The sequence below is a fragment of the Beta vulgaris genome, chromosome 8, assembly GCF_026745355.1.
Source record: "Beta vulgaris subsp. vulgaris cultivar EL10 chromosome 8, EL10.2, whole genome shotgun sequence".
Taxonomy (NCBI): Eukaryota; Viridiplantae; Streptophyta; class Magnoliopsida; order Caryophyllales; family Amaranthaceae; genus Beta; species Beta vulgaris.
Window position 1 is genome coordinate 49214287 of NC_079209.1, and position 12892 is coordinate 49227178.

Sequence of the window (12892 nt, forward strand, 5' to 3'; positions counted from 1 at the left end):
TCAAATATATCTCATGTCAAGATAATACTATTACCTTGAACTGCACGGAACGTGCATGTACAATTATTCTTTAAGATGAAGCTTGTTTGCAAGAATTTTTGTCATATACAGGAATTATTCAGGTTATGAAGATAAACTAGTGGAAGACTTCGCAAAGAATGGCCTCATTTCACAACCAAATTAAAGTTTTATTACTGATAACATCTCATCATCAAATTCATCATGCATCTCGTCCATCAGAGATGTTGGCTTCTTAGATCGGACGTGTAACGGCCTTTATTTGCATTTGACGTGATTAAATTTCATTCATAATCTCAATATCTCGAAATTGATCTTAACTCGACTCACGAATAACAACTTGTGCTCAATTAGAAACATGCATGTGAAATTAAATGTTCTCAAGCTTGACTCGTCCAGAAACTTGCCAATTAAGCTGGTTTCTACTAAAGAAAGTAATGTGAGTATGATTAGCAAGTAGGCCTTAATTGGATGTGAGTGTGATGAATTTTGGGTTAAATCTCTAAATGGGTTGTCACCTACAAAACAGGAAGACTAATCCAGCGGTTTTCGGGCGAACCTTCCCCGATGCTTAAAGTCAGATGGCTAAGCATTACTAAGCAAGAGAATGGAGAGAATTGCCTAATGTATGAGTTTCCTTAGTTAGATGATATTACCTATATTTTGGCGCCAAGTGGAATACATATAATGGAAGGTAGGTCGAGAGGCCTTGGGTCGGTCCCACTTGATGTTATACCACCACACATATCCTTTTGGGCTTGGTGGTGTCGCAATGAACATGAGATTAGCTTGAATTAGGCTTGAGCCTATATATGGAACCATAACGGTATTCCCTCCAAACCCGTTATCATATTTAGGATAATGGGTTTTGATCTAGTTTTGGAACTCTTTGAGTTGATCACAACAATTGGGCTTGGGAAAATGGTCCAATGTGGTGTCAGTGGACTTTTGGAGGATCCAGCTAAAATAAGCAGCGAACTTATTTAAATTGGTTCAGCTTCCTCAAATGGAGATTAATGAGCATGATCCACATCAAATAATGATCATACCTTGGGTTACGTTGGTGGTTAATATTTACTCTGCATAGTGCTACCACAACATTTCCTTGCATTAATATGGCAGGTACAAGCTGAAAAACACCTGGTTGTAGGTTAGGGTGCCCACTTTTTCAGGTCATCTTTTTAGGTAAAAGGCCCCTTTTTTCCTGACTCGACCTCGTTCATTGGAAGTTATTTGCTATCAGGATCTAACTCCTTATGAGCTCATTGCTTATAACCATATTAAAGGTATCAAGCATATTACCACTACGCTTTGAAAGTTTCCAGGCTCTTTAATTTGCCTGACATCGGGCTCCCCAATTTTGATTACATTTCCAAGGAGGAGAGAATATGGGCCCTGGGCGTGGTATGAGACCAAGTTTTGACTAAGATATGCTCCTTGTTTTTTATTTGCATTTAGTATTTCTTCCTCAGAGCTGACTAGTTTCTGACAATAATCACTAGTGGAAAAAATATTATCTATCACTTAATAATAGATTCTGTTTTTTGTAAAACAACATTCAAAAATCAACATAAGAAATGAGAGGGAAAGTTGAGAGGACGATCTTATGCGGTCCTTTTGTGGACCGGATCAGATTTAGGAAACTGATGCGGTCCTTTTGTAGACCGCATCAAATTTCAGTCCATGAAACACGATGCAGCCTACAAAACGATGTAGCCCACGAAATAAAGAAGGATGTGCGGCCCAACTCGAGCCCGATCTCCTCGGGTCCTCCCAACTCATTTCTAACCCTCCTCATTTCTCTCATATCGGATCCCCTCTCTCATTTCTCTCTCTTCTCTAAACTTAAATCCCATATCCCATCTAAACCTAAATCCATCTCTCAACGTCGTTTCTCTAACCCTCCTCAATCTGACATCCTCTGTCTTGTTCTCTCCTCCCTCCTCCCTCCTCCCTCCTCCCTCCTCCCAACTCAACGACGAACACTTGCAACGAAACAACCACCTTTTTCCCAACGCACCAACCACGAACATTTCAGATCTCAATCGAAGACTAACTGCACCAACCATGAACCGCAACGACAATCCAAGAGAACCCCACTAACAACGCTCACTCAACATTCCATATTTGAACTCTCCATCGTTTTTGCTGCCTTCCATATCTCGTCTTCATCAGTCCCCGTTGTCGAATAATGCAACGAAAAATACAGCGAATTTCGACCGAGCCATCATCCTTCATCCTTCGGCGTCTTCATCAATCTAATTCGTTATTATAATTTTCGTCTTCTCCTCTTCGTTTTTATAATTTTGCAGATTTTCTTGTAATTCCAGATCTAGTTAGATTTTTTATTTTAATTTTCGTTCGTAGTTCATTTTTCCTTTCATTTACAATAATTTACGTTTTTTTAGTTAGATCTTTTTTTGTAATTTTCGTTCATTTTCTATAATTTATGTTTGTAGTTAGATTTAGTTCGTTACTTTTTTAAAATTTTCGTTCAGTTTTTTGTAATTTATGTTTTTAGTTAGATTTAGTTCGTTTTTTTTTTTCCGTTCATTTTCTGTAATTTATGTTTTTTAGTTAGATCTAGTTTGTGTTTCTTTTTTTGTAATTTTCGTTCATTTTAATTTTTGGTTCTCAAATTCCAAACCTTCGACATTTTTTTTCCTTTTTCTTGCAATTTTCGTTTGTTTTCATTGTTGAACTGGAATTGTGTATGTATTTTTTCAGGTATATATATGTATTGCTATGGTGTATATATGTATATATATGTTCTTTTAATATATATGTATTGTTATTGTTAAACTAAGCGTGATTGTGTGAGACATGAAAGTGGTTGCAGACCTGCAGACTGCATGTCTGTACCTTTTTTTGGACATAAATTCTAACAATCGATCTGATGCGATTTTAAGGTAAAATTGGGTCAGTTAATCACATTTACTTATCACCCATACTCGGGTAAGTATGACTCATATTCTGGTTCCAATCCTCAAAGGGGGGTGGATGATGTTCCATCTGGAGGTGCCTCTAAATCTAAGAGGCCTAGGGTGGTTGATGTCGTGATTACTCAGCAAATTCAAACTTTGGAGGAGGTCCTAGTTGCTTTGTCTTCTAAGGCTGAGGAGTTGAGACAGGCCACTATTAACGCACTATTAACACACTAATAGCACTATTAACACACACTTTAGCTTATAAGTATGTGGGAACTCTATATAATACCATAATATCATGAGGTAAAGGAGAGAGTGATGGGAAGGGGAGGGGTTGAGGAGGGAGAGGAGATAGGGATGGGGCCGAGAGAGGGAGAGGGAGAGGGGAAGGAGGGAGGAGCGAGGGAGTGGGGAGAGGAGAGAATGGAAGGGGAAGCGTAGGTCGTGAAGGGAGAGGAAATAGGGAGGGGAAACGTTGGCCAGGAGGGAGGAGAAGAGGAGAGAGTGGGCCGGAGAGGGAGAGGGGTTGTGGGAGGAGAGTAGAAGAGTGGGTATGAGAGAGGGAGAGGGGTTGTGGAAGGAGAGAGGGAGGGGTTGGAGAGGGATGGAGGGGTTTGGGGAGGAGGGTGGCCAAGGAGGGTGGGGGAGTGTGGCCGAAGTGAGAAGAGAATGGAGGGGGGCTAAGGAAGGAATGGTACGGGGAGAGGAGAGGAGAGAGGTAAAAAGGATCAGGGAGAGGAGAGAGGGAGGGTGGCCAGAGGGAGAGGGGGGTCGAGGATGGATAGAGGTTTAGAGGAGAGAGGAAAGGGGCTAGGGAGGAGAGGGATGAGAGGTTGAGAGGGGATATAGGAGAAGAGGAGGGAGATGGATGAGAGGATAAATAAGAGGCCGAAGATGAAGGGGTTCAGGGAGGAAAGAGAGGGAGGGTGGTCGGGGAGAGGGAATCAAGCCCTTACTCACACGTGGAGAAGCCTTTCTGGGGCATGTCGGATAATTGACCTATGCTCTAGGTGGCTTATTGGGGATGGACAACAGGTTAATGTCTGGAATAGTAAGTGGGTACCTAAGCCCCGTACTTTTAAATTCATTACCCCATGTGGGATTGGGGATCCTCAAAAGTAGGTGATATGATTGATTTGGAGTTGAGGATGTAGAAGAGAGAGTTGGTGGGGGAAGTTTTTCTCCCTGATGATGTAGAAATTGTACTTAATATTTCTCAGGGAGTTGCGAGGAATGCAGATAAAATGGTTTTGCATTATTGTGTTGCTGGAAGATTTTGTTTGCGCTCAGCAAACCATATGATTATGGAGTCAACGAAAGTTGAGACGAATGGGTTGGATCTTCCCGTTTATGGATAAAAAAAAATTTGGCAGAAGTTGTGAAAGTTGGATCTTATCCCCGTATGCGAATGTTTGTGTGGAAAGCATGTGTGAATGGGTTGACTACTGGGTAAAATATTAACAAACGTATGCCTGCTAGCAGTAGGGGTTGTGGGTGTTATGGGGCGATGGAGGAGATGGGCATGCATATTTTCATTGAGTGTCCGGTAGCTAGAGAAGTGTGGGAGAAAAGCGGAGTAGAGTTGAAGAATAAAAGATTCACATGAGCAAGAGAGTGTGTGGACTAGATGTTTTGGGGTGTTGGATGAAGAGAAGTTGGGGAGTGTGTTGGCGGTGATGTGGACTATTTGGAATGTTGGAAACAAGTCTTTTAAGGAAGCTCGGCGAAGGTGGGATTTAGCAGAAAGTCGAGCCATTGATTTCTTTCATGAATATAGAGCAGCTACCGTGGAATTGGGGAAAGAGGGTGGAATTAGGGAAAGAGTTGGTGGAGGTGGAGTGCACAACACAAAGTAAAAACCTCGACTTGATGGGGTTTGAAAGCTCAACATCAACGCTGGTGACGTGGTGGAGTGTGAGCTAGTTACAGGTGGTGTATTGGGGATATGGTTGAGGAAGTGTAGTCGACAAGGGTGGTCGAGTAGGAGGTTGAGGAGGCTAAGGTTTTGGGATCAAATTGGAGTGAGAGAGTGGATATAGAAGATTGATGGTGGATAGTGACAACCTTTCTTTTATCTCTAAGCTTAAAAAGCATGTTGCTCCGTAACCATCACGTGTTTCATCATTGAAGACATTCGGAAATTAGTTTAATTTTTTTATATTTGTTCTCTTCTCATGTTAAAAGAGGGTAATATTTTAGCCCATATTATTACCAAATTTGATTCTCATTCTGTAAGCGAACTTATTTAGTTGGAGGATTTTCCCGAGGCTATTAAGGTAGCAAGTCCGGTTATTCTCATCCATTTTTCAGATTAATGCTATTTCTCTTTGCCTTTTGGCCATCAAAAAAAAGTCATTGATTCATGTTTAGCCATGTTTGTGACTTGTGAGACTGGAAATCTAGTGCTACATTTGATGGTTCTTTGTCATCCCTCAAGTATTCCACAAATTTGATTGGACAAAGCCCAAATGGCTGGACTTGCTTAATTGGATGTAATAGCTTCAAAATTTATTTCTTTGTGTGAATAAAAGCACCCACTATAAGTTTCCTATAATTTTTTTTCCAAAACAAAAAAAAGTTACACTAGGAAAAAGCCAAAATTATGCTTACAGAGAAATTTTCTTTCTCCATAAAGCCCTCAAAGAATGATTATAATCGATCTGAAGTTGCCACCCACCATATCCCACGTCCATCATCACAATCTCCTACATTCTCATACTGTTACCCAGCATAACTTTCAAGTGAGTTCTATATCCACAAACTTGGGTATTCCACCTTTTAGAAACTCAGAAAACAGCAACTTTCCCAAATATGGTGCTCAGAGAAACTAGCAATCTTCGAATGCTTTATCTCATATTGCGCACTCATCTCAAACAAGCATTTCGTCGGTTGACTATTTCTTCACCGTTTCGCATATACATCCCGGAAGTGGATTTGCATAGAAACTTTCCTCCAACTTGGGGAACTCTCCTGCTTCTCTGTAATATGGACCACCTAAACGATCTTTATGCAGTTTCTGCACTTTAGAACTGAACTTCTTCCAAGTGATCTTTCCTTCATCATATTCATCAATAAGCTTCACCAAATTCATCCTGCACAGGCTTTCTAATTAGAAAAATTGTCGTATTAATGAGAAAAGTAGGCTTGAAAATTCTTCAGTGTATACTGGGCGTCCCATATTACATAGACAAACCTAAAGTCTTAATACACAAAAAGTCCAGCAACCATATTGCTGACTGCAGGATAGCATAGGATCAATTTTTCTTTTGACGAGAAAGAAGTGATATTATATGGTGGGCCCCGTAGCCTGCAGTAATTGTGATTTCTCAAAACTGTGATTTTCCAAGAGGACGATTATTTTGGAGAACGTCACACGAGTGACATACATTATAGTACAAGATTACTACTAAGATAGTTTCAAAAAATGACATCAGAAAAAGCAGTTGTACCTGTCTGGGCTGATGGTTTTCTTAAACCCATCAAATCGTCGATGACCTTTTACTGCCTTTGCCATATTTCCATCGTAGGTGTAGACAAATACATCACTCTGGAGGGCAACAGCATAGTCTATACCAGCCAACATGTTCTGATGGTTTGTGAAAGGTTCTAACTCCTCTTCTGTAGCAAGAGTTGAATGTGAGAAGATATTAGGAAAGTCGTCTGTGAGGTATCGCATACTTCCATTTCCATAAGCTTCACCAGCAACCAAATAGATCCTTGTGTTGGATGGGAAACCCAATCCTTTCAGAAGTAAGGAAGTCTCCCTTGGGGTTAATGGGCAGCCACCAAGTGTCCTCCGCTCTGTACCATCAATTTCCTTCTCCTTCCAATGACTGACCTCATACCGCATTTTACGGAGCTCTTCATCTTCTTCTGCGGTCAAATTATGACTGCAGCCGGTAAAAGCAAGCATATCCTTCTCATACCTAACATGCAACAGCAACAATATTGAGAAAACGCAAAAACTATAGTAAACTACATAGAATGCATGTCACTGTTTCATTGATCAAAAAGCAAATAAATGTGATCGTACTGGTGAATGTGATCAACAAAACTGACCTAAGATGGAGAGCAAGATAAGGCCCCTCATTTTGTCTCATTCTTGCAACCAAGGTCTTACCAAGTTCTTCAATGGGGGATGAGTACTTCAATGCCCTGTAATTGACTCGACACCTCAGCTTTTGAGTGGTGTTGGGGAGACCGTTGTTAGCAATCCGGGAATCAGTATGTGTGAAGTATATCACCTTGTGCTGCTTCAGAAGTGGGAGAACTTCTAATTTATAATAGCTAACCTGATAGACAATGGTTTTACTATTTTGGTCAATCGCTAGTTAAGATAGCATATAATATACATTTATGGAGACCATAAGAAGTGAATTTTATGTTCATTGAGATATTTTTCATGCATTGAGGACCAAGGCAAAATTCTAGATTCCATTTTATCTTTTGCAAAGTAAACAAGGAAATTATGATGCTTTAAAGACGGGGGTGTCTTCATCGAACCTTGGACCAAGATATGAGTGTCTTTGGAAAAGGCTGAATATCTGCATATTCTTGTGGTAATGATTCAACTATATGAATGTCATCCTTTAATGTCTCCATGAAGTGCTGCCAATCAAACAAGTCTTTGAAGCCACTGTGAATGCATAACGAAATCAGTTAATTCTAATTGTAGGACCACGTTGAAGATACAGAGTGTCCTACAAAACTATAAAGCACTCCATGCATGGAAAAATAGGTATTTTAAATGCAAAGAAACAGCATGGTGCTAGTCTAAGAAAAAGTGATACCAGCACACAAGATGTGGCACAGATGCACAGGGGAAGAAAGAATAATGAAAGCAAACATGCTGTATCAAACAGGCATATGACTACACTAAATATGATAATATTATGCTGGTGAATCCAAATCAACCAGTGAACCAATACAAATGGGTTCTCCAAATAAGGAAACAGTAGAGGTGTAACATCTCTTACTTCATCTAATTAATTCTGGTTCAGATAAACTAGGGATTAACAGAACTGAGGAAATTCTACATCTCCTCTTGGGAGAATGTAACGAGTAAAAGCAGTATTATGACTGCTATGATTAATACTTGATGAGAAATATGAACCTAAGAGCTATTTCTAAGTGTTGGATGCAAGAATGAAAATCACAAGTAGAATTCTTACCTTTCATCAGCCCAGTAAGAAGTGTGATCTAGAGCAGGAAGAACAAGAGTAGCCTTCATTATTTTAGCAACAGCAACCATATCGCAGATCTGCACTCTAAAATTATTACTTATGAGATCATAGTTGATGCTAATAACCTAATAGCTCAAAAAAGTGCATTGATACGATGAAAACAAACAATCACCATACCCCAAATCTCATCTGATTTAATCCACCATTAGCATTTATGAGAATATAACCATTTGTGTTTTCATCCAGCTCTGCCAAGGAAGAGAAATTAAAGATGTGAGAACTATCACATACACGTAAGTATATTCTCATACATGAGAAATTCTACATAGAATTACAAAAAAGATGTATATATAAAAAAAAACAGGTGCATACAGCACAACTTCTATCTGGAGTCATACTTTTATGCCTCTTTGGCAGATCGATGCACTGGCTGAAGTTACCGCTGCTAGGTCTAGACCATATATCTGAATACTGCAAGATAGATACAAGCATTAGCAATAGTGCAAAAAATCAGAAAGGTTGAGATATATATATATATATATATATATATATATATATAATATATATATATATATATATATATATATATATATATATATATATTATATATATATTTTAAACTTACTTTACTCACACTGTTGTCATTACCCACTACACCAGAGGCCACCATCATCAAAGTCCGCTCAATATCACCGCCTTCCCCCCTAACATCTACTCCCTCTTTATATGCATAATCAGGAACTCGTAGATCCGATTGATAATGGTACAATTGGGTACCAGAATGAACCTAGTATGAATGACAGTCAAATTGTTACTGGGAAAAAATTGAATAAACAACTAAAATTAAGCTACAAAAAAAGAAACTTGAAGAGAGTCATGATATCGACAGGTTTGGACAACATTTTGCATGACATGTCCATACTAAGTTATCATTAAACAGCAACAAGACAGCAAGAACACAGCTAAAATACAGGTCATTATCCAAAGATTAACAGAGAAGAGCCTTCTTTTCATGTTTAACAGTCGCAGACACACATTAGACTAGAAACCACTAACAAGTAACAGCATAGAAGAAAGTTGTTCATTATTTCATTCTCATGGGCATGTGGTCATGACTCGTGAAGGTCACTGCTAGCCACATTTACCAATTACATAACTTGCGCAGGTAGAAGCTTTCTTGCGTATTGTAGTATCTGAAGATAGATTCTTAAAACTCAGAACAAAGATAATCTATCGCCAAGTCCCATACCCAATTACTCAAATGAGATACTTGTAGAGATGGAAGAATCAAGTGGCTAGACGTCACCTTGTCATGCATCTTTGTCCAAATTTCTATACCTTAAATCAGATGGTCACCGGAGAAAAGAGAATATTTCAACTAAAAATTAGAAACTTCGGTTTCCCCTCCCCAACAATTTTTCGTCCCCCTGCCTTTCTTGTAAAACATCAAACAAAAAATGGCAAGAAATTATATTACCCTTACTCCATGCCTCTTTCACCTCTCATCTCCCATTCCAAACTGGCATATGGAAACCCTAGCTTCAAGTAAATGCTCAACTACTATGAAGGAAGCTTAAAAGGTTAGCTTTCAATCAGTGCTAACATGGAAGATTCGCATGGAGGTAATAGATTAATCACAACTCTATAGTCCATACTGAACCTAGTTCACCCATGATCCAGCTCCTTGCCTCCTTGTATTTTGCACATCCCTCAAAATTCGATGAAATACATCCTTATAATAAATTTGAAAAAAGATGTTTCATTTATGAAATAACCCAATTATTCTGCATACTCTGTCAACCACCAGTTAAAATTTCAGAAAGTTCCACACATAAGAAATGAAATCACAGTATTTCTGTATCAATCATTTAGCAATATGCTTCAGCCACAATACAAAAGTGATGAATTCAGCAAAAGCAGCCATTTGCTTACAACTTTTCATAGCTCACACTATAAAAAAAAGGTTGTAAAAAGGGTGGAAAAACGGTGGGTGTACAAAACATATTAATATGTCTAAAGATACACCACCTCAATTTTCAATTCCAAAGTCTTACCTAAATATCAAAACATGCCAAAAATTGATATACAAGGAACAATTAACAATTCCATAACCATTAAAAGTAGATAAAAAAAAAAAAAGCTATAGTGTTACCTCATGACTAGATTGAGCAGTATCAAAGGAAGATCCAAACAACCCACCTTCAAGAATCTTAAAAACACCCAAAAACAAACAAATCCCACAAAACAAAAAGAACATCCATTGACCCAATCTCTTCCTTTCTCTGTAACCAAGCTCAACAACACTCCCAACAGTAGCAGATCCAAGAACAGTTGAAGAATGCTTCTTAATCCTATGATTAAGCAACCCAAAATGATTCTGGGTCGGCTTCTTTTCAACAAAAGAATCAAACCCATCTGTAGAAAGTGGATTAGCATCAAAATCAGATCTGGGTGAGTTCAGAATTAGGTCAATCTCATGGTGGGTGGAGAGAGAATTTCCGCCATTGTTATTGTTATTGTTGCTGCTGTTAGGAGTTGTGCTTGCAGAAGTAGAAGTATCGTTAGTTGCTGCGTTATTGTTGTTGCTGCGTTTGAACGAAGGAGCGCGCCGAGTCATGGAGCTTGAGATGCGTGGGCTGTTAACGATTTGTGGGACCCCATCGTTGGATGAGGTGCGATGATGATGAAAACCCATGAAATTTTTGTTGGAGGAGAGAGAAAATGGGGTGGAGTTTTAATGGCGGATGAATATGATCGCCATTAATGAAGTGAAGGAGGTGGAGAAAAGGGAGTGTAGGTGTTTGAGGAGAGAGGGGGAAAAACGCGGTTTTTGATTGATTGATTGATTCAATGTTGTCTGAATTTTGACAACCTTTTTAAAAAACAAATGATATTATTGGTCCTTATTTGGGAGTTGGAGATGTTTTTTATGTGGGAAATGATTTGAGTTCTTGTGTTATTCATAATTGCATTTGCACCTCCTTAACTCCTTTCGTGGAAGAAAGAGGGATGTGTGTCTATAAGCATAAAGCATGTACAAAAAATCAATTATGTTTGATTCTTATTGACCTACTTCAATTATTTTGGAGAACGGTTGAATTTGGAGTAGTTTTTAAAGGGATGTGCATTTGGGAAATTGGGAATGTTTGTCCATATAAGAATATCTCTATTATATAAATGAAGAGGGAGGAATGGTATCCTCATTTAGAAGTACTAAATTACTGTTACGGCCTGTTTAGTAGTTGGTCATAAATTGTGGTAATGGGAATGAATTTGTGTGTAAATGTGTGAGAAATATCATTGTCTATTCCCATGGTAATGCTAATTTATTCTAAAGTGTCCACTTTCCTTCTTGAATTTTCATTCCCATCCAATACTACCTTGTAGGTGGTAATGAAAATTGCTTCCCCTTGGAGATAAAAACACAAGCTTATGGATGAGATTGCTTGCCCATGGAGAAAGAATACCTACCCATGGAGATTTTAGGGGTGCTTCCCTAATAAAATTACACTTAAAATTCATTCTCATTACCACAATTTATTAATGACTACCAAACGGGCCGTTAATGATTTAATGGAATGAAAAAAAATTACAAAAGAAAACAATTTAAGAATCATTTCTCATTTGAACTTGCCATTGAAAACAAGTTAAAAATGGTAATGTCAAATATTTCAATCAGAAAATTAAATTGACAAAATATCTTGACTTTTTTTAATAGGAGAATATGGTATACATGACATCCACCTGAAAATTCTGAAACATTCACTACCTTTGATACTCTTGTATTCAGTCACAAAAAATTAATATCAAAAATCACTCACAACCTTTATTAGTTTTTATATTGGCAAATCAATATATCTAAATTCATGTAACTATTAATCTTTGACATTTTAAGTGTAATCATAGTTATAATACGAATGGAGTATATATGATAATTTTGTCAAATACATATCTTTAAAGTGTCACTTTGTTAATTGCAGCCCTTTCATTTCAATATCTTCAATTTCAACCTCAAATAAAGCAAACACTTTTAAGTTGCAGCTCAAAAGGCGTGAAGATATGGTGGATTTAGGCTGCAACTTAAAGTGTTTGGTTTATCTTAGGCCGTAATTTGAAGAGATTGCAATCAAAGGGCTACAATTAACAAATTGGTCACTTTGAAAGCTGCAATTGGCAAAAAAAAATCTATAATAAAATAACAAGTTTTGAAATTAATGCATCGTGTGCATATAAGACTAGTAAGAAATTAAAGTGAAGTCTATGAGTCACTCTCTCTATTTTAAAATATAAAATATTCACGCTATACGAAAATTTGATTTCACCATAAATATCTCTTATAATATGATAAACAAAAATTATAAAAAATTATATTGTTGAATCCGTCTTGAAAATACTATAATAACATTATTTTAAAAAAATATATATCAACATAAATTGAGAATAATTAACGGTCAAAGTTCGACCTCAAACATCGTACATGTCTTATATTTTGAAACAGAGGGAGTAACTTACTTCAAGTTGTTAAATATGTACGGCAATAGCCACCTTCTATAGATCATGCTTATATTAGGATGTAATTGAGTTTAATTAAGAATAATCAAGCCAAGAAAATTTACTCATTTTGATTTATTTATTTTTAAAAGAATATGAAACGAGAGATGGAAAAATAATTTAAAATAACTAAAAAATGCACTTAAGCGAAGAAAATAAGACTTGGGACATCTAAATTAAAATGTTAGAGATATTTTAGAAGTGATAAATATA

At 37.6% G+C, this 12892-nt stretch overlaps 1 protein-coding gene across 2 annotated transcripts; it reads right to left on the bottom strand.

The window, feature by feature from the left end:
* Positions 1-5431: 5431 nt before the first annotated feature.
* On the bottom strand, positions 5432-11151 carry LOC104883457 (O-fucosyltransferase 35). Of its 2 annotated transcripts, none has more exons than XM_010667988.4 (9): positions 10281-11151; positions 8763-8915; positions 8527-8599; positions 8306-8376; positions 8117-8205; positions 7449-7581; positions 7005-7237; positions 6395-6871; positions 5432-6037 (listed from the first exon to the last, which is right to left on the bottom strand). In XM_010667988.4, exons 1-9 carry the CDS (start codon positions 10821-10823, stop codon positions 5839-5841), a joined length of 1971 nt encoding a protein of 656 aa, XP_010666290.2. In that variant the 5' UTR covers positions 10824-11151; the 3' UTR covers positions 5432-5838. The 2 variants fall into 2 exon arrangements, with proteins under 2 accessions (XP_010666290.2, XP_010666289.2); XM_010667987.4 differs by having other exon boundaries at positions 8754-8915; positions 10281-11150.
* Between the last annotated feature and the right edge of the window lie 1741 nt (positions 11152-12892).

What these genes read in the sequence shown, in the direction of transcription:
- LOC104883457 (XM_010667987.4), bottom strand. Translation starts at nt 10,823, where the DNA reads ATGGGTTTTCATCATCATCGCACCTCATCCAACGATGGGGTCCCACAA. An exon ending in CTGCTCAATCTAGTCATGAG is followed by an intron (nt 8,916 to 10,280) that starts GTAACACTATAG and finishes CATTCATACTAG; the next exon opens with GTTCATTCTGGTACCCAATT. An exon ending in CACTCATATCTTGGTCCAAG is followed by an intron (nt 7,238 to 7,448) that starts GTTCGATGAAGA and finishes ATTGTCTATCAG; the next exon opens with GTTAGCTATTATAAATTAGA.